The sequence below is a fragment of the Crassostrea angulata genome, chromosome 8 (genome assembly GCF_025612915.1).
Source record: "Crassostrea angulata isolate pt1a10 chromosome 8, ASM2561291v2, whole genome shotgun sequence".
Taxonomy (NCBI): Eukaryota; Metazoa; Mollusca; class Bivalvia; order Ostreida; family Ostreidae; genus Magallana; species Magallana angulata.
In genome coordinates this window covers 4,351,535-4,375,000 of record NC_069118.1, presented here as the reverse complement: position 1 = coordinate 4,375,000, position 23,466 = coordinate 4,351,535, and the positions used below count along the sequence as shown (strand labels likewise).

The following is a 23,466-nucleotide window of genomic DNA, read 5'->3' as shown; positions in this document are numbered from 1 at the left end:
GAGGAATAATATCTTTGGATTAAGGTGGGGATCTCAATGGTTTTTATGATATTTGATAATTTCAGGAAGAGCACTTGGGATCATGACCTACATACCATCTTAAATGCCTTGAACAAAGAAACAATAATATAATATGTACATGATATATGATTCAATTTAAGAACCCAGATATAGATCAATCATCTGTTTTGTAATACTTCCTATGTATATATACATGTACATGTATTAGTTTGTGTTTTGTTCTATACTATTCATGTTCATGACTGTAGTATGGCTTAGTCTTATTTTAAATTACATTAAAAAATTGTCAAATATATGACTTGGAACCCCCACTCCCAAACAAACTCAAATATAAACTGTTCTCTCTCCCCCCCCCCTCCTTGTCGAATAATCTATTAAAATCAAAATATAATTTGGGTGTCTAAAAACTTTTATAAACTGGTAAAAAATGTTATTCTTAAAAAAAATTACATTACACCTTGCATAATTGACAAATGATCTATTGAGATACGATCAGAGGTCATATTTCTACCTTGGGATCAATAAGTAGTATTCATTGACAAGTTAAAATTAATTAATAACAATAAATGATTCAAATTATAAATGTTTATACTCCACATTCATCCCCCCCCCCCAATCTAACCTGCTTATAAAGATTCAGTCTTCTTAATACATTCTTACATGTGTACAGTAGCAAATTTTAAATCATTTCTTGATTGCTTTTTCTCTCGTGATTCACATTAACATTTTGGAAATTGCTTCATTCAATTTTTAAGATTTATAAACAAAATGTTATATGCATCACTGCCATGTGTATTCACCTATTTGGGGCAATTGTAAAGTCTCCTAAACAAAGCAGTGACATCATTAGGCTAGGAATTACCCACATGGATCAAACACTACTGTATAACATATGAATAAGATAAAATACATTATTATTTCTAGTTCTAAAATGTCAGGGTTTCTCCAAGGGGGCATAATCTTACAATACAATTTTACGCGCAATGACACAAAGAGCAAAAATAAATTAAACGGTTTAGGGATGAGGATCTCAGATCTCAGAAGTTAACAAAATATAAAGTGTATCATATCATTTCCTATTTCATAAAGGCGGGGGGGGGGGGGGGGGGGGGCGGTGGGTTAAAGACAACACCTGGGGGTCATTAATGTACTTTACACCAGTTGATGCATCATAATGACTTTAGAAGATATTTTGTATTTTCCTGTTTCGTGGGGTCAGAACAGTCCCATAAGGTCATGACCTACATTGTATTTGATGCATTATAATACATTAAGAAAGAAATACTCCTTCCTTCCTATTATTACTCATATAAAAAATATAAGTGTCTACACTTACTTACATATGAAATACACAAATTTAATAAGAAATTGTTTATACAGGGTCAATATGGGGTCAACTCAATAGTGCATGCAGTCTGACATATGAAAAAAATAACTTTTGCAACTAAAATGACAGAAACTTTACAAATGCGATAGGATAGGTAACGATGATAAGCTTATTTAATTATTAAAAGATGATGATACAGTATGCTGTCAAAGGGAGATTACATTTAGAAAGTGAAAGTAGAACTTATATACATGTGTATATACATCTAATTCTTTGGCATTTAAATTATATCAGGGAACGATCAATTCCAATTCCTGGACTAAGAAAATTTATGGCATCCTAGACAATTTGGGATTCTCAAACATTAGTAATTATAAAAGCACAATCCAACACTTTTTACCAAACATAAAGCAAAGAATCATTGACCAATGTATCCAAGAGCAATCATCAAAAATTTTTAGTTCAGAAAAACTTTCATTTTTTCAAAAATTATATATGAGAAAAAGAAGTCCTTATGTTGATATACTCAGGAAAAGATCTGAGAGATCCTCTATTAGTAGAATAAGATTAAGTGCACATAAACTTGCAATAGAAAGTGGTAGATATAATGCCACAATTAGGAATGAAAGATATTGTAATGCTTGTAAAACTGGTGCAATTGAAGATGAAACTCATTTTCTTTTTCAATGTAAAGCCTATTCTCATCTAAGGAACAATTATTTTAGTAATTTTTATAAGATAAGTAAAATAAATATTGCCAATAACTTGGACAAAGAAAGATACATTTTACATGTATGTTTAAATAGTGAAATACATACTATTTTAAATATTACTGTTAAATTCATTAATGACTGCTTTGAACACAGATGTTAATTAGTCTAAGGAAATGTTAAACTGATCTATATAGATCAGTAAATATATATATACTGTACATGCAACTATTGTAAACATACAATGATGTTCTTATATATTCATTGGGCCTTTGCCAATTATTGTAATTGTGTCTGTGCCAATAAAATATTTGTATTTGTATTTGTATTTGTGTATGTATGCTGGCAGGAATCCCATGCTGGCATCTTATTATATTGTGCTACTGCTACTACATGTATTATGCTTACCTAAATTGGTCAACATCATAATGATAATCCAATTAAAACACAATAATGAATTCCTTTAGCTGATCTTAACTACCGTAATCCTTTTCTGCATACGGAAAACACAGACATGTATGTATGGGTGTTGCTAAAACGCGGAACGGAAAACGGAACGGAATGGAAAATATCATCACGTTTATCCCTTAAAAAGGGTATAGACTGGCCAGAAACGATTTACTTTGTATCTTTTATTTATATCTAATGAATGATTATCAACATGTTGCTATCTTATTAATATTCATATGAATGTCTATCAATTATAGCATTGTATTCATTCGGCTTTAGTTGAGTACGAAACAGAAAAATCAAATGTATACGAATTGTGAAACATTTACATGATTAAACGAGCAAATTAGCTATAACTTTTTACTTATTTCTCTTATATGGTATTGCTGGCATATTAGCGTAACGTACGCAGTTAGTGAAAGCGTTTTATGCGTGTTTTGAGTATTTTTATATTATTTTCAAATATGATGTACATGTATATACTTACATCAAAATTGAATTTTCGGTGTTCTAGACGATCTTTTATCATACAGACGATACAGTATCATTGAGATGAAAGAAAAAAACTGTAGGACTGACGACATTAAAAAATTAAAATACAGTAAACATTAAAATACCCGGTAATTTGTGAAACTAGTAATTTGTGAAACTAGTATTTTTAGCAATGCAATTTTTTTTACGTTTGCAATACAAAGCATGCAGTTGCTTATTCCAGCAGCTATATACATATGATCCGAATAGAGAGCTCTAGACGTTGCCTGGTTTGATTTTCCGATTATATATTGGGACTATAGTCTGTCGATCCCAAAATATTCATGCAGCACATTTGGACGATTTATAATGGAAAATGTTGACATCTTTTCTCCATTTGGAAGTCACTCAGAAGACCTTGCACAATTTTTCAACACCATCATCCGGGTCTGTTAAAATGCAAAACCCCGTAGACTTCTTTATTTTTAGCCGTGTATTTATACCAGCTGATAAGCTAGAGAGGACGTTTTAAAGAAAGAATAATGAAAATGTTTAATGCTTCTAAAAGAGAATCGCTTGAACCCTGAGGTATATATAAATATACAGCAAAAAGTGAATCGAGGATATTTTGAGACAGAATATAGTGGTCAATGCATGTATTGTTAATTTTGAGGAAATAAATATTCTTGAATAAATAATCTAATATTGCTAATCTTTCAAAAAAAATTAAAAAGGTACATAAAGTATATCGTTTTAGCATACTTAACAAATCTACAAGGTAAATAACATTAGATAAGATTTTCCGTTTTCCTTCCGTTCCGTTTTCCGTTCCGCGTTTTAGCAACACCCATGTATGTATACACGTGAACCCATCTAATCGAAGAGCTGGGTAAAACTAGTACCCGCTAATGAGACATGCAAACCTGTGTTGTGTACGTAACTTCAGACAAAGATCAGTCATTTGTAACATGCATGTATTTTTATGACCTATTCTTCAAATCCACTTGCACTATTTTATTAGGTAAATAACAGCTTTAAGGTGGTGCAGGACACCTGCATATTGTGATGTACATGTATACTTCCTATTGAGATAAACAATAAAGTATGTTGACTATTGATTAAATATTTACCCCCCAAATAATGTTACCTAACATTGAAGCGCACTGGGTTAGAGCGTTTACATGTCTGTAAGAGCATTGGGGTCCAAGGTGTATTTTTGGTAATTTACGAATTTTCATGGGGAGGGGGGTCTGGACCCCTCACTCCCACCCCTTCTCTAAATCTGTGCACACGATGATGTTCATGTAGGCACACAGAAGCAAATCTAAAACCGGCAACCGCCACGGGGAGGGGGCATAATTTAATTTTTAATTTTGTTTGTAATAATTATATAGACCATTATACTTCCTATGACATAAAATGTTAAGATTATTGATTAACTGAAAATTCACTGCAAACAGTTCTACCCCAAATTGCACATAAAGTGCTGCTCATGTCATGATGTGTATTATCATATGGGCAGGGATCTCATCCTTCAGTTATGAAAATTATAATTTTTAAATGTATTACCGGAGTTTGCATGTAGCCTTCATTTTTAATTAAACTGGTATAAAACAGTGTTATTTAGGGGCAAACACATGGTGCGGGTATTACTGTCTAATGACAGCATCTAGTTTATTTTTATTTTTAAATTTTATCTTAACAGAAAATGTTATCATCAAAGTACTATAAAAATTCTTTGTCTAAATAATATTAAAATTGACATCAAATTTAAGATATTGTGTTGTTTTAAATGTTAGAAGGTCTATGACATGTCATTATTTCTTTTGGTTGAATAAAGTGTAGTCTAATTTGAGTGCAGCTTTACTTTGCACATATTTTTATTTTCATGCACTTGTTGGTGGAAAAATGATAACTTCCTTTAGTACTGTATGTTTTTAAACTTAACATTATCCAAAGAGTTCATGTCTTTAAAAACAATTTATTAAATGACCTGAAATTGGTTAAGATGTTAGCGTGGCGCTTATTTTTTGCACAGCCGATGCAGTTATAACTTTTCAAATTTTTTTGGAGGCCATGGATTTTTTATGTAGAATTCGTCCATAATTTGACAGAAAAAGATTGCGTAAGCCTAAAAAGCTTTGTGTGGAGTAATTAGAGAAATAAGATATTTTGATTTACCAATCGACTGTCAATTTGATCTGTTTAATAGTGTTATTAGTCCAATCTTATTTAATGGCTGTAAAGTGTGAGGCTACCAAAACACAGATATTTTAGAGAAAGTTCATTTGAAATAAAAGATACCACATAGTCTGCGTCATTTGTTTCATATTTGGATATTTTACTGGAAATGGACATTGATGGTAACCTAACAACAAATCTTTTTATTATACTTTCATCTTAAATACTGAAATCTGATTGGTTTAGACGCAGTTGATAATCCGTTCTATTACCCTCAGCGTTAGCAACACACTTAGCAACGGGTAACACAACAAATTGTTACATGCGCGTAAATTATGCGTGTACGGTTCGCCGTAAAATTCACATCATTTCTATATAAAAGCAATATAAAAACTCTCTAAAATTAAGACATTCAGTATAATGAAATAAATATTGCCTGTTTGTGAGGATAACAGTTGAAGTGACACCTCTCGAAAACCATTGTCAACCTCCGCTTCGCGTCGGTTGACAATGGTTTCCTCAGGGTGTCATTTTCAACTGTTACCCTCCCAAACAGGCACTATTTATATAATGATAAACGCGATGACTTCAAATTTTCTATAGTCAACTGTCCTTACTTATGTAGCAATATACATTAATCACCTGCATATATTGTTTTTGTCTCTTAGTTAATTCTAATCACAAGGACATGGTCTTCGTATGAACAGTTTCTTAGACGAGGCAAGCTACTGACAATCAAGTTGATAAAACAGGACTACATGTATCAACAGTCTCGTTTGAAGTCATCTTTTCCATGTTTTCGTAAGTTCTATTGTCGACACAACGACCTTGTCAGCAAATACAATCGTCTACTGGGTCGCATGCTGACTGAAGTTTTTCATACTTATTGTCAGACCATAATTATTCACCTAATTGTCTACGGACTTTTCCGGTTTTTCCCCGATTACACAAAGAGCACACGGTGGGTGTGAGCGGTCAGCAAAGGATGCTCACTCCTCCTAGGCACCTGATCAAATTTCTATCCTTTTAGAGGTCCGTGTTGCTCTGCTTTGGATTTGTATTCCGTTTAATGGATTTTTGAGATGGATGACAGTTTGTTATTGTCATTTTTCCTTAAAAAAAATTGAAATTTGTACTATTAATTCTAGAACCTCAATTTGTATGGTTTATGGGGAAATGGGCGATATTCTTTGATAATCTTTATCAAGGTACGAATAATTACATATTGAGCTAAACAAGATAGGTTCAGAAATGTAGAAAATTCATTCAAATGTTTGAATTGCAGAATCTTCAAGAAAAACTTTGGACATGAAATTTATCTTAAGAAACTTCCAAGATGTCATACAATTTGTTCATTATGTAATAAAAACACTTTGGGTGACGAATACCACTATGTTATGGAATGTCAGGCATTTTCTTTATTCCGCAACATATTGGTCAAGAAAAATACTCATCAAATGTTAATACTTAATATAAATTTGGGGATCTTATGAATACCATAGATATTGATTCATTGAAAAAATTTCCATATTTCTTTTAAAAAAATTAGCTCGATTTATTTAATTCCTGTTCTCTTCCCTAACATGACCCTGCATTTGTACATTTGTAAATATTTTTGTTTTTTGTACCTCAAGAACCATTGTTATGGTTTGCGAGAAATAAGCATCCATTCAAAAATGTAACCGGTGTAATAACCTTAAAGGGGCATTGTCACGATTTTGGTCAAATTTTATTTTTCTGTTTTTATTACTTGCAATGCTTTAGGAATGCATTTCTAATGATCAGATGAAATTTGGGTGCCAGTCGTTGAGTTTTAAGCAAGATACAGGGCTTAGAATTCTTCGTCATGTAAACAAGGCTCATGTCCTGTTTTTGTTTACATAGGTTCAATATACCAGTACAAAATCTTTTTGAAGCTGGTTTGTGTATCTTATTATTCATTTTAAGCATAAATAAACAGTTCGTAACGATTAACAGATTCATTTTAGGTCTATTACTTGAATTTTCACTTCAACATTCAAAATGTACACAAACGCATTGTTTACATAGCGAAAAATGGTAAGCTCTGTAACTCGCTTACGACTCATCAAATGACACTCAAACTGTTGCCGCCTGTTAAAAATGCCTTACTTAAGCATTGTAATCATTAAAATCGAAAAGATAATTTTTGACCAAAGTCGTGACCATGCCCTTTCAATGGTACAGTATTCATTATTAAAATAATAAGATAAAACTGTATTAGTTGTCAAAATGGATAACATAAGATTGATTGGTTTCAATAAGTTGACGATTAAATAACAATATGGGAGGATAATTAGAGCGCACGTTTTTTTTTTTCTTTTATTATAAAACAAGTTCATTCACATATTCATTATTACATCATCATCATCATCATTATCATCATCATCATACATCGCACATTTAGTGTCTACAAATAATCACCTATATCGTGGTAAATATCATTTCTAATACAACTAGTCATTTTTAGAACAGTATTTTGCATACACAGATTACTTTTCAAACTAAATAAGAGGTTTTTCTCTGACATTTTCTCATCCTTTAATCTACATTTCATCTTATATTTATACATACTAAAGGTAATAAAAGCTATTAGGTTGTTTAAAAGCAGTGTTTTGTCGCTTACTTCAGCATAGAATCCAAGTACAATAATTTTCCAAGTAATATCAAATTTTAGAAAGGAGCTGACTTTCTCCCAGATAGTCTTGATAATTTTACAGTCATATAGTAGATGTTTAATATTTTCTTCATCTTTACATATTTCACATAGCGGGGATACATCTTTATTCCACTTGCTTACATAAGCATTTTTGTTCAAAATACCATGTAACAATTTGTAGTTAAATTCTGATATTCTTTTCTCATACATACTCTTAATTTTAGACGTATATACATTTTTCCAAATATAACTTTCTGTAATGTTAAATATCCTGTTCCATTTATTCTCTTTGATCGGTTTATGAAATTTCGTATTAATAAATATAGAGTAATAAAAATTGCTTTTTACATTTCTTATTGATTCTACAACATTGTTTTTAAACAAAAAATGTACATCTTTTCTTATGTTAACATATTTTGCATATGAACAATCAAATTTTTGTCTATACATTTTAACAGCTTTCTTAAGCATTAAATATTCACACAGAATATTATTCTTTTTAATCAGTTTGTTTGAGAAATACGTAATTTCATACAATTCCCCTGTTTCGTCAAAAATGTCTTTTACATACAAAATACCACTCCGTATCCAATTATTAAAAATCAATGGTTTTGAATCATATTGAAAAAGTTTATTATTCCATATAAATTGGCTTAAGAACTCATCTCTCGTTAAGTTACCAATTACTTTTTGCTTCTTACAACTATTAAACGCAGTAATCACATTTCCATAAAATTGAGGAAGTTTAAGCATTTCAAAAAATTTCAAATCATTTAATTTACTCTCATTAGTCTTGGTAATATCAAAGACCGAAATATTATATTAGAGCGCACGTTATTTATTTTGTCTGACTACCTGACGGCAGTTATTGACAGGATGACGTCAGATATATATATAAATCATACGATGTTATAATATATGGTAAAATTAAAAAAAAACTATATATATATATATATATATATATATATATATATATATATATATATATATATATATATATATATATATATATATATATATATATATAAACACAAAAATAAGTCCAATGCTCAAACAACTTTTATCTATAGCGCTTTCGCCCTACCGGGCTCTTCAGTAGATTTAAAAATATATATACATGTATATACAGTGTTACCACTTATGTTGATATCAATGTTTAGGCTTTCAAACATGCAATGTTGCAGGCATATCAAATTTAGTCTGATTCTTCCGACATCTGTGTAATTACTAATTTCCAAAGGTCAAAATATTTACCTAATATCACCGGAAATGTCAGCATGCATCAAATAATACCCATCTCATCGTTATCATTAATAACGACTTGAAAAATTAAAATCTTAATGATGCATGGTTTTTAGAATTTAAACTGGATCGAGAAAAGTGTAAAACTTTTTCAACAAATAGAAATGAAGATGCAGTTAACCACATGCTGACTGCTTCAATTAAAAATTAAATGAGTACCATTAGATGTGTTTATTTGGCATTATGAAAGCGAAGTTAATAATTCAAGTTCAGAACATTTATATAAACCCTAATTGATCCATTAAATGAAGATGACCAATTTTCCATGGATTATACAGTCGGCAAAAAATAATAATTTGAACCAGATACATGTATAAATACGCTGAGAGTATTGGGAAACTCCGTAGTGGTCTACTTTTCTTTAAATAAAATGGTCATGTTGCCCTTAATTGCAGTCCTTCTATCTGCAGGTTCCCTCTGTCACTCTCAATTTACATTTAAGTACTCGCTGACAAGGTAAGTCAAAGTGGATAGTTTTCAATAAACGACAATCTAGCTAATGTTTTTCCGTTGGTTGTTATGCTAGATAAATAGTTTGCTATTGAATTAAACAAAGTCCTGAAAATACGTTCTCCGATAAGCTAGGCATACAATAATATAAAAAATCAGTTTTGACATCGTCGGAGAACAGTGATAAAGAGATAGAGGGCAAATATTTAGTAACATATCAACGTTTTTGGTTACTTAGTTCCTTTGGTTTAAGTCTGATATTTGCTGTTTCCAATATTGTACGTATAGAAATTATTTTGCATTTGAATTGAAGAGCTTGACATGTAAGGTGAGCAATAAATACTTTTTTATGCCAAAAGAGATGAGAGTTCATGGAAGCGAGAAGAGACTGAATATGGACATTCAACCTTCAAGAGGAGTCTTGACTGCCCAAAAGACATCTATTTTTGTCCAGAAACATCACCAATGGTCTTGCAGCCAGGAGATCCGAGTAAAGGAAATGACGTCTTTAGAGAGGGTTACTTGATGATGTATGCAGGTAATTCACTTAAAAAACAATAATGTAAAAACCCCTCTATTTCTGGAAAACGTAAGTGTGAACATCAGAGTTACCATACATGAAGTCTACATAATCAGAAATTTTATATCCTAGGAAAAAAAATTGTTTATGTTTTGCATTTGTAGCTTAACTCCTGTTATGATATTTATTTTCAGAAAATTAGGAAAATATATATTCATTCTAACGCTGCAACAATTAATAGATAATTAGCTACACCTTCATTAGCTATTATTGCTACATGAAGGCAGAAACAGCATTTAAATATTGTAGTTGATACACTGCCATTTTGTGCGTGTTATTCAATTGAAATTCCCTGTCCAGAGGTTCCAGGTGAATATTCAATAATGTGCTAAATATAATGAAATGTACGTTTACGTAGATCATGTAGTGTATTTTCTTATTCATTGGTTTAAACGAACACCGTCTCCAATAGAGTTGTCAGCAAACATTGAAACACACATTGAAACACGATTGAAATTCATTTCATATATACAAAGCCATTGATCATTTATTTCAGCTACTTTCCAGAATTTATTGAATGTGCAAAAAATTATCAATATAAATCCAACCCGTCCTGCGAAGATGACGTTCGAGACTACGCATCCATTTTGTCTCTACGAGAGAGAACATTGTGCAAATCGCCTATACTTCCCGGTAAGTATCATCAGAAACAGGCAACTTACATTATGATAATATATATATATATATATATATATATATATATATATATATATATATATATATATAGATAAATCCAATATATATAGAACGGACCAACAAGTAATTTCATTTTTATCATTAATCGTCATATAGATATTTGTTAGTTCCATTAGATTGAATTCCAACTGTGTGTGCACCTACCTATGTGTATGCAATATGTACAATATAAAAAAGTGGTGATTTATCAATTTACAGTTGCAAAAGAGATACGCGAGTGTCTGAATAATAAGGCCACACAGCTACTACCTTTATATAAGCAAGTCATGAATCTGATCCATGCGGCGGTGTGGAATATTGAAAATCAGGCATCCAAGGAAACGTTTTGTCCGTAAGTATACGTTGTATTGTATATCACGTTTTATAGAAATTCCAGCAAGACGTATTTTAATCTAAGTTTTAAAAATAATTAGATTGCTTATTGGCACGAACAATATACTTTTATATACCAAGATATCATCGATTCACATTTAGCTTAATTACTCGAAATACTTCAGGGTTCAAACAATGTTCATTCAAAAGTATGAAAAAAGTTCATAATTTCTTCTTTGAAACGCCCCTTCTAGCTTATCACGTTTCATTTCATTGCTAAAAAAATGTAATGTCTATTGTGATTTTGCATTGAAGTAACCCCGATGTTAATGTTGGAAAATAGTGCGAGGGGAAAAGATGTAAACATTTCCCTTTATAAATCTCCATTCCTGTTAATTTTTTGAGTGAAAAATGATAATGTCTGAAAGAAGTTCTCGTGGATATTATCCCTTTCATCTTTTTCAATTACACTTCGTTCACAGGTATTTGGGTGTTTTTTTTATATCAAAAATCGTCCAAATTTGCTGCATAAAAATCATATGACAGATATAGGATATACAAATTATGTAGGATATATAAATTACCAAACTTGTTTTTTAATACCCATCGTTAAAAATCTTTTAGGCATTTGAAATTAATTTTAAGATTTTTATTGGTTGAAGTAATAATTTTTATTTCTTTATTTTGATATATGAGAAAATTAGAAACTTCTGTTTAATATCTTCTATTTTAACCGAACAGGCCCTACAAAACGATAATAGAAGAAACAATCACGGAACTGAAAACTTGTGACAAATACAGATTCCAGTGGTCAGAAGAGAAAGAAACCATCCTAAGGAACTACTATTACCCAGCTCTTTCGTATCTCGCTTTGCCGTTTCACTACGACGATCTGTAATCTTTATAGTGTTGAAAGAATTCTTTGGAAAAAAAAAATCAAAACAGAAACAGTTTCCAAATCCTCAGTTAAATATTTCTTATTTTGGTTCATTTCATAAACCTTCCAAACATGATTTTGTTTAGTTCTTCTTATTTATCAGTGTGCTTTCGTTTGTAATTTTTTAAACATTTATTTAAACAATAAAATGCTTTCTTTGGTGATTCATACGGGATATGAATGTGGCGACATTGGAGAAAAAAGACGTAACCCGCGTTAGCTGGTAATGTAAACTTTTTTTTTACAAAGATTGCTACCTTCATAACCGGGCGTATAAATAATCATAGAAAGCGTTTTATTTTTTAAATTTACATCTTTCTTTTAACAAATTAATAAATTAACTGCAAAACGTAAGTTAAGTTAACTAAATGTCTGTTAATGTACATCAGTACATTAGCTAAACGAGTCAGCAAAATCGTCTCGTATGTGAATTTGAGTCTGACATTATGACGATAGTTTTGTGCAATCCGGGATTTTTCTTAGGTCATTGTAGGTTTCCAGTGACCACTTATCGATAAACGGGGCATGTAAATTAATTAACTTTGAATTTCCGTAACAAACAGAGGGAGAATTCTACTTGGTAGATGAAAATTTTTTAAAGATGTCACTGATATGACAAAATTCAAAATATTAGACATTAAGGTCAGACGAGCCATATCTTTTATAACTCATCATTTTTAACGTGAAGAAGTAACACATATTATAGACCTGGGTTTTGAATGAAAAAAAAATGTTGGTAAATTGGTTCATTGTAGATCCTAAATCAGTCTCTGATATACGGTTTGTATAATACATTAACATTTGTCTGTTAAATTAAAGTGCCCTTCGTTTATTAGTAGGCGAGCAATGTAAAAGAATTAAAGCGTTGTTTTAGTATATTTTTATTTTGATCTACATGATATGGAAAATATAAATATTGAAGAGCAATTATTTTTCAGCTACAAACTTCTTGTTTATTATGGAAATGCATAGTTTTTATTTGCTATTTTGTTTGTGTATAAGAGTGGAATAGCATGGAAGATATTCACCAACTATTACTGACAGTAAATTCTGTTTTCTTTTTTAAGTTATCAAATTACCCGGTATCTTAAATATTCTTAATCTTGACTCCTTCCCAAATATCTCTTATTCCTATTCTTTTAAATTTAAAAACGGTCATTAATTCTTTTTTGGCAATTTGATAAACCCCTTCCATGTATTTTGACGAACTACTCTTATGTACAGAAACATTGTCCCAGTTTATGACAAGGACGTGAATGTCGACCGACGCAGGACAGCATCTTAAGAAAAACCTCACTAGGTTAACATTAAAAAAAAAGATTTTAATAATTTTCGAAGTATACCGACGTATTTATAACGTGTGATATATTTGTACAAAATGTTGTATTATGTAGTATTCTACCGAATTGGAGTCTTAAAAGTAAGTAATGTTTTGAACGTCGAACAAAAATTGATCGTTTGCATGATATAAATAACCAGGAATTAGTTCTTGTAGTGTTGCTTCATACTCTAATGTGTCAACTTTTAAGAGTTTTCTTGTCTCACATATTTAGTCGTAAATGCTATTGTCCTTTTTCAAGTAATTTACTTTAATTACTTTAGGTAACAAGTAGTTGCAGATTGCTCAATTATATACCCTTCAATTCATTTGCACAAAGAAAATAAAATCTAGTTCATGCATATTTTTCTTTTAATTCTCAACAGATCTGATCAAGTAGGAGTTACATTTTTGAAAACATCTTGTTTGATAAAAATTTGTTAAGTTTTAAAAATAGCCTTTCAACACATGTCTCTGTCACAGCTTTTCCAGCAGTCATTCCTCCTGGAACCACATTTTCTCCGATGACCGAAAATTACGCCCGTTTTAAAAACAATATAACTCCTCTGACAGCCTAGCTTGCAGTATTTACATTGGATCCGTCGGATGATAGAACCCTCTGAGACACCCATTGTCATCATAAAAACGGAAAACAGAAGCAGAACGGCAACCATCTACGAACAGAGATACACATTTTAAAGATGACCCTACACACTGCTTTATTTAAGTGTCTCCCAATTTACCCAAAGGAGAGCTCTGTGTGACAGAGATGGGACAGGAGACAGTGAGGCTATGTATAAAGGAATTGATTCAAAGTAGTCATCCTACTATCCCTCTTTAAATTTACATCGAGTTTTGGGGCCTTTTTTGCATTTTGAAGCGATTAGCGTTTCATTTAAACGCTTTATGTCATATTACCCAAAGCATTACGCAGCCGAAGGTGCTATCTATATTGAATCAAAATATTGAGAGCACCAAAGCTGAACTAGTTTAATGTATATATTTAAAGCAAGAAAGACAAATGATCTATTTTATACTGAAATAGAGATTATTCTTTTTAATAAAATTCTTTGTCAGAATTTGCCAATGAAAAGATATATTTCATAGAAAAATCCTTTGTGGAAAAATTAATATAATTGTAGTTGCGTTACACTGCGTTTAAAAAAGTTTAAGAAAAAATATGTATACTTGATGACACAAACCATATTTTATGGTATATAACCTAAAAATATTTTCTCAATTTAATAAAAGTGTGATCATAAATTAAACACATACATTTTGTTCAAAAGCGTTTGTGCTTTAAAATGAAGTTGAACACATATTGGGCATATTTTACTTTCGTTTTCTTTTGTTTTGTTTTTTTAGAAATCGCGAAAATAAATTAATAGCTAGGTGATTGCATTTTTTTTACTTTTAATGTAAGACTGACTTAAAAGATGATTTAATTAATTTGAAATGTAATCCTTTATGCAGTACTGTGTGAGTTTAAATTTAAAACGCTGGGTTTTATTTAAGGTGCCTCACTCCACCTTGAAATAGTTTCTCAAATCAGCAGAAAATTACTTGATTATGATAGAAAGGATGATAGATAAGAAGTATATATGTCAAAAGGCGAAAAAAATGTGCAATTTTAGATAAAAAATGATATTTTCAAAAATTTCATTCAGTAAACATGAAGAAAAGCCGCAGGTGGAATAGAGCTCGTGACCTGCAGATCACAAGCCTAATACTTTAACCACTGAGCTATGACAATATACATCTGAATCGATTGATACGAACAATTTATCAAAACATTTAAATCGCCATCTTGTGACGTAGTGTCTAAAAAAGTATAAGTTTCGGTGTAGTGAAGTACCTTAATTGACAATCGCAAAAAAGTATTAATAATGAGATGATTCCATCCCCCTATATCACCTGAAAGATAATTTTTTAATTTAAAATGCAGTCCTTTTCTTGGTGCAAAGTGATTTTAAACTCAAAACTTTTAAACTAATCATCGGTAGACACTACATAATTGAATCTTTTGAGTCGGTAGTTTTTCAATAATGTTAGATATAAAACATGCTTGTAATCTAAAATAGAGAAGATATTGGCAGGTCTATCACTAAATGTTTTAAAGATCATTTATTGAGACAATATACATTGGGCCAAACTTTTTCGGTATGAAAAATGCAAGACATCAGTGTAAACTCAAGCAGGTCATAAATATTCAATTGATTATTAAATGTATTTACCGACTTTTGCATGGTATTTTTGTCTTTGTTCCTAAAAAGAAATGTACCTCGCTGTATTGTACTAAGTGAAAAGTGGTATAGAAGATAAATAAAGAAACAAACGGGACACAAATATATATATATTTTTTTCAATGTATGGTCCTCTGTACTCTGGAGATGAAGGTCTTCGCTACAATGGCGAGTTCTACTTGTATTTATGTATAAAATAGACAAGCGTGCGTTATTATGAATAAACACGAACAACACTTGTGTATGACACGAATGCTAATATTACTTATTAGGTGAGTTACTGACTCACTACGGAAATATATTGGGTTGATCAATCTCATAGACGGCTCGGCTTCGCCTCGCCATCTATGAGATTGATCAACCCAATATATTTCCGTAGTGAGTCAGTAACTCACCTAATAAGTGTTTTGTTTTCCGGAGGACTATCAAGCGACATATTAATTCACAAATAGCGATGATCCACGCAAACCCATGTACAAATGTCTTACATCTCGTCCAAGTAAATTCATTTAAACTCTTCAAAATTATCAATACCACCTTTCAAATACTCTTTAAAAATCTTCGCTTCACCCATATTACTTATAATGTTTTGTTGCTATTCAATTTTAAACATTTTCTCCCTTTCCTATGCAGAGATTTGAGCAAATTTCGACGCTGCCATTTTGTTCTGCTCCAGACAAAACAATGTGACGTCAATATTCAAATTTTCTCTAATTTAAAAATAATTCCAAAAGGCAACTACTCTAAATATTTTAAGAACTTACGGAAAACGATTTTTGTGTTAAATTATATGAAATGTCGAGATGAGTAGGCGAGGCGGCAGCCAATGACGGCCATATTGCCTAATATTAATCCTCACAGAACCTACATAGAGATATATGAGGCAATCACGTGCCATGTTTAAACCAATGAAAGTGTGACATTTCAGTCTGAGGGAAAACAAATTAACGTAGGTGAACAGATTTGTATCTATTAACATTGATGAATGCATGTCATTTCAAAACACGATATTGCTTCGTGTTGTTCTAAATCAACTTGGTACAGTATTCCATCAGTCCTGATGACTATATGCTGGCGCTACGTGAGCGAACCAAAATCTTAATAAATCAACAAGTGCTAGAAAACAATTGTGTCAATGATTGCGTTGGTAACTCCAAATTTTTTTTTTCATTTTTTTTTATTAAAATGTCCATTTATCAGAGAACGTTGCTATCGACGAACTATGAAAAACCTATGTCGAAATAACACTAAAAATGACATAAAATCTTAAAAGAAATTGTTATGATTTAAATGTTACAATATAAACTGACTTGTTGATTTTTTCAAATTATTCAGAATAATGCATAAACCTTGACATCATGTTGCAACCTGAAATGTTGACCTTTGCTAAATATCACTAACACTTCCGTTTAGGTTATATTTTGCTTATATGTTTTGGATTGTTTTGAGTTGCCGATGAAAATGATATTACGCTTACAAAATAATATATATATATATATATAAATAAATAACGTTTCCCTTGCATTGCTTGATATTTAAAACAATATCAAGATCAAGACAAACGGCAAATTTAAAGTGAATACGATCTCTTGTGGACATAATGCAGACACCAATCAACTGGCTGTGTTTGCAGTGATTATGTTGGCCATGTGAAGTGGTTTTCCTTTTTAACTATCACTAAAGACTAAAACACATGTAGTAAAAAAATAATAGCATTCATATTTAGCATGCGCAGAAAAATACCAATTTTATGTTTTGACGTTTTGTCATTCGTAAATGAAAACTGTATTTGTTGATTTTTAATAGTTAAACGTTAGTACTGCAGGCAAATATGTATGGCGTTTAATAAGTGATCCACAGACAATTGTGCAACTACTAATTTCAAAATGCCAAAAGTCCACCAGATGGCATCAAAAATGTCAGTATCCAGCAAACTGAACAATGTCCATCCTCATTATCGCAATTATGATAATAATAGTTACGACGAGATAATGCCTTACGGGAATTTAATCAGATTTGTGTAAAAAGTTCAGTAAAGATAATTCAAAATTAATTTTTAGTTTCAGTTTACAAATGCATTAAGTTTTATGATTTTGGTTTTTTTACAATCCTTAGTTTAAAATCTCTTCTTTCTTATATACTGCCGCAAAGCTGAATCACGAGTTTATGTAACTATTTAACTATTTAAAATACGTTTATTCAAAGTAAATTATTTCCGTCTGTCAAAATTATAGAAATATATTCTTTCCATGTGCAAAAGTGAAGAGAACCATTCTTTTAGACGCCGGGTTTACTTAACTTACATGTTCGGGGTTGACATTCAATATTCTGCATACAAACCATTAACAGTTTTTTGCGCGTGGCTGATCACTAATTTCTAAGAACAGATTTTAATCGCAGAACTTCCAAAACCGGTAGTTATGAGTAATGAGTTTATATGGGAAAATTGGAATTTGTAATCTCATCAAATTTATAATAGCATACAGTTCATTTTAAGTTCAGAACAATTAACATTATAAATGCAATTATTGATTCATTTAATTTACAGATCCAATTATCTTTGCACATCGATGAATAATGATTTGAAGCATATAAATATATAATTAAGTTTAAGACACTTTTGTAGCAAAAGATTTTACTATGCTTAGAATGAATTGGTTTTCTGTGAGTATAGTCCTTCTAAATTCATGTTCCCTGTCCGCGGGGGTGTTAAGGAAGCATATGGAATCTGAGTTACATGTTATTCCGTAAAATCACAAATCTTACTAATTATGTACATATTCAAATACCAAAACAAATAAAAAATACTGAAGACAATTTTTTTTTCAGAAATTAGTGTGTATTACGTAGATTTACACATTGATGACGTCATGACTATAAGTTGAATGTCGTGTGAATTTAATCGGAAAGCATTGTAAACAGAGTCAAAATATAACTAATCTAAGAACTCTAATAAAGTATTGTGGTGTGATTTATTGAGAATTGAACATAAGAATACTGGGAAAGAAGTTAGTTTTATCAATCATTCGCTAAAAGGTATGTAAATTTGCTTTTATTTATCGGCCAGGCTTTCCTCTGTCGTTGTTTACGATATAAAAATCCGCCTAGAACAACACTACCCCGTATATATTGAACTTGAAATTTTATACGTATCGTTAGTTTGATCAATGCTTTATTTGAAAAGTGCTGCTAGAATCCCATGGTTTGTGTTGTTTTGATGGAACATACCGTTTTCCGTGCAAACTTAATAAAAGTTGGGAAGGTTTTACGAGAGCCGGATGAATAACTATTTAATTAAGAAGAACATAGAATTCTAGCAGCGGTTTTGATTAAACTGAGATGATTTGCCTTCACTTGGTATGTTTATTTTATTTTAGAAATCGCGGGGTAGTGTTGTTCTATCACGTTTTACGTTAAGGAATATACGTAAGCTATTTATAGTTGTCACGTGATAATGCACCAATGTGGCAGTAATGTACTACCCGATTTTATTGCACGGACATCTGTTTTAAAGGATAATACAAAGTTTTTGATCTTATTCAAAATATTTATTTAATTTCACGATTTTGAATATAACAGTCAAAATAAGACGCTAAATTGTCCATATGCTTCCTTAACACCCCCGCGTCACTCTCAAAGTACTATATGGAATAAAATCTTAATAATGCAGTGTTCAATTTAAAAGCAGTTTTTTTCCCAAACATTCATAAGCCATTGTTTCAACTTCTCTGTCAGCCTGAAAATAATGAAATCATACAACAACACTGTGTGTTGCATAATGTTTGAGTTGCTGGTGTTTTCTTCTAGGATATATGTAACTTTATTCTTATAGACTTAAGTAGATAAATAATACTCAAACACAACCTTTTACAAAACAGAATGAACATTTGACATTCGTTTTTACATACATGAACATTACCTCACTGTCAAATAACTTGAATCTATAAACACAAATATTCATTGCAGGATACTCTAAACGAATGGATTAAAGAGTCGTTCTTGGTTAAAAAATTTTATACTGTTTATCAATTATATGGTATAGTTGAAAAATTTTATTGCAATCGCATCGAATGTGTTATTTAATATTATGAGAGCAAAGTTCATATCACGTTCAGAACATTTATGAACCCTTTAACTGATTCATTAAATGAAGTTGACCTTTTTTTTTCACAGTCGACGAAAATAATTGTTTAAAGCAGATACTTGTATAAATACGCTGAGGTCATCTCTATAGTGGTCTATTTTCTTTTGAATAAAATGGCTATGTTGCCCTTAAGTGTAGTCTTTCTAACCGCAGGTTCCATTTGCCACGCTCAAAGTACTATAAGGTACTTGCAGATAAGGTAAGTCGAAGTGGAAAGTTTTTAATGTACTTATATTAAGCAAAAATTATTTTCCCTTGTTGCAATGTTGGAAGGCAATATTCTTAACTACCTTGATTTACGATTAAAGCTTTGTCACAATGGGCAATGAAAATAAAGTTTTGATAATACCTTGTTTAATCTGTACTGTATACAATGATTTGATATTGGACCTCAGATTTGTCTCAGAACATATTGATAGTGAACTTGTGTAAAATGAGATGTAAAAGTAAATTGGTTTGATGACTTGACTAGTTCATATAAGCTACTATTTGGCAATCACTTCTAACAATGATGAGTACTACAAATATCACATTTTAAAAAGACACGGGCGAAGTGCACTTGTTAGCATAGGAGATTCTAATGATTAATGTGCTATCAAAAGTCTCTTTTCATGCAAACAGAGAGGAAAGTTTATGGAAGCGGAAAGAAGCCGAACATGGACATTCTATCTTCAAAAGGGGTCATGACTGCCCTAAAGACATTTACTATTGTCCCGATACCTCGCCACTGGTCATGACACCGGGAAATCCGAGTACAGGAGAAGAACTTTTCAGGAAGGGTTATTTTGATGACGTATGCAGATATTTTTATTAATTCAAAGCTGATTAAAGCTTTCTTGTTCCTTAAAAAGGACTCAGCATCATCACATTAACAGAAAGTTTGTTTGGCTGAAGATATCCATCTGTGTTTTGTTACATAACTTGTTTGCGTTGCATTATGACGCGCATACAAAACGTATTATTAAGCTTGATGTAAATTTTAGATAAAATCTACGTCCTTTTAAGGATAATGTGTCTTTTATCTCTGAGCATAATATTTAAAAAATAAGTTATAAGGGATGTTTGATTTCTGCATATGTTATATATGAGTATGATATATCTTTCAAGAGTTTATGGTATTTTTCATAATCTACGTCACAATTATAACATCCAAAGTTAATGTCCCAATACCATTGATAGAAATTAAGTTCATTATTTAAAGATAAAGAGATCGGGGTTTTTGTTGCATACTTTATTTAACTTATATCAGAAATATACGTTCGGTAATCACGTATTGCTTCTAATGCTACATGAAATATCAACTCAATGGTGAACTGTTTCCTTATCCTCTGGTGAACTTGCCCAGCAACACCGTCCTATAATTTCTCATAGACACGCGCCTGACATTTTTGACCTAAAATTCAATTTACATCAGATATAAATGAATTTAAAAAAGATGTTTGCCTTTATCTCGAATTTTAGAATGTTGTGAATTTCACAAGATATTGTTAATCGGGATATCTACAAATGTATAGGGGGGGGGGGGGGATTTTTCACACCATGTTATTGGCAAAACATTTTATGCACTTGTCGAAATCAACTATACCTGATGTTTTTATAACCTAATACCCAATAAGAAAAGCAAAAAATTCTTTTTGCATTCATTCACCGATTAACATTTCCATTTAGATAACAATACCGTAAATGATTCTCCAGGTACTTTCCAGAGTTTATTGAATGTGCGAAAGATTTTCAAGACGAAACCAACCCATCTTGTGAAGTAGGTGTCCGATCATCTGTCGCATTGTTTTCTTTACGAGAAAAGAATTTGTGCAAATCTCCCATGCTGCCCAGTAAGTATCTGTATGCACAGATTTTACGGTCAGTCTGCATTATGTTTCAGGATACATATTCACAAAAATCGTACGTTCCAATGTGGACTTAAGATATAATTTCTTTTGGAAAATTTTCATCATTCACAAATAGTAGTTTGCTTAAGCAGTTTTAAACACAGGCGACTGTAGAATATACGATTTGAGGCGAAAATTAACCCGATCCTAAGTACGTCAAACTTCAGCCAAATTTGAACGATAATTTTACATGACATTGTGTCTACAAACTGACCATTGAGAATAAACATCTTATCTTTTAAATGTCTTTGGAAAGAGACCTCTAAACAAAAACATAGTCTTTATTAGGATTTTTGTAGTCATAATCGTTGTCTGCCGCAAGTTTTATTTGCACTCAGGATCTTTTTGTTGTATTTAAAATCGTAGTATGTCGTAAGTTTTTGTTTTATTCATAATCGTAAGTTTAAGTCATACATAATAATGTAAATGTAGCATTTTCTTGCTATTAATTTTAGGGAACTAGATACAGATAAGATACAAGCATGATAGATAGTGTCCACACATTTTGTTGTTATTATTTAAATGTTGTCAGAATGACATATTTGAAGTGTTGAGATAGAGGTTAATATAAAGAGTGCATTTTAAAAACTCAGTCGCGTGTATGTTCGTAATGGGAGTTCAAAGTGACATTTTTTTTAGATGATGATCTGATGTTTCATATACTTAATTGTCTTTATATGAAAGTATTAGAGCCTTTGAATTTCAAATTACTAGTTTTGCCATTTTACAGTTGCAAGAGAGATACGGCAGTGTTTGAACAGTAAAGTCTACCAGCTAGAACCTCTTTTCGGTCAAGTCATGGATCTCATTTATAAAGTTAAGTGGGACCCCGAAAACCAAGAATCCAAAGAAACATTTTGTCCGTAAGTATGACCGTTTTACCAGATAAGTTGTCTGACATATCTTTCAAGTTTATAGAAATAGATTTTTAAAAGGATGAATAAAGCGGACAGTGTCTTTAAAGAAGGCTGATAATATAAAATAATTTTGTTTGTTTGTTAAGGAACCTTCTTTTTTGCATGCTTTTTGTTACGAATAATTTTACATGTGTATGTATTATTAGTATTTTATCTATAAGATAAAAGTATATATATATAATCAAATAAGAGCAAAAACCACAATTTGATTGGTTTTATTTGTACCGAACAGGCCCTACGAAAAGGTAATTGAAGAAACAATCATGGAATTGAAAACTTGTGACAAGTACGGCTTCCAGTGGTCAGATGAGAAGGAAACCATCCTGAGGAATTACTATTACCCTGCTCTCTCCTATCTCGCTTTGCCCTTTCAGTGCGATGACTTGTAACCTAGAAATGGGTTGAACAAATTCCCTTCAAAACGGAAAAAGGTTTTATCTATGATATTCAAATCAATAAAGTTTCTTGATACATCTTGAGTTAATTATTATTACATAATATAATGAATCCACATTTATACAAAATTATATGTTACCGCAGGCATGTAGCATCGTTTTTGAAAGTCGGGGGGGGGGGGGGGGGGCAGACTCATCCAAAAAATCTTGACAAGCAAAAAAAAAAAAAAAAAAAGGACATAAGACTTTCACAAAATCTTCAAAATCCTAATCCGTGGAGGGGGGGGGGGGGGGGGGGCTGGCATAGTATATAACTTCAATTTCAATCCTTATTTCCATATCAATTTTTTACACCCTCAAAAAAAGTGGGGGGGGGGCACTCCATGCTAATTCAATTTTTTATATGTAAATTTTAAAAAATTATTTGCTGTGAGAATAAGTGGGGG

At 31.4% G+C, this 23,466-nt stretch overlaps 1 protein-coding gene and 1 pseudogene across 1 annotated transcript; both read left to right on the top strand.

Moving 5' to 3' along the window:
- The first annotated feature begins 9,509 nt into the window (after positions 1 to 9,509).
- On the top strand, positions 9,510 to 12,582 carry LOC128159188 (uncharacterized; annotated as a pseudogene).
- Positions 12,583 to 19,869: 7,287 nt separating this feature from the next.
- LOC128161527 (uncharacterized) lies at positions 19,870 to 23,098 on the top strand. The gene is made up of 5 exons (XM_052824825.1): positions 19,870 to 20,018; positions 20,441 to 20,620; positions 21,515 to 21,651; positions 22,439 to 22,571; positions 22,858 to 23,098. The coding sequence occupies exons 1-5, from the start codon at positions 19,933 to 19,935 to the stop codon at positions 23,012 to 23,014; spliced, it is 693 nt and encodes a 230-aa protein (XP_052680785.1). The 5' UTR covers positions 19,870 to 19,932; the 3' UTR covers positions 23,015 to 23,098.
- The last annotated feature ends 368 nt before the right edge of the window (positions 23,099 to 23,466 follow it).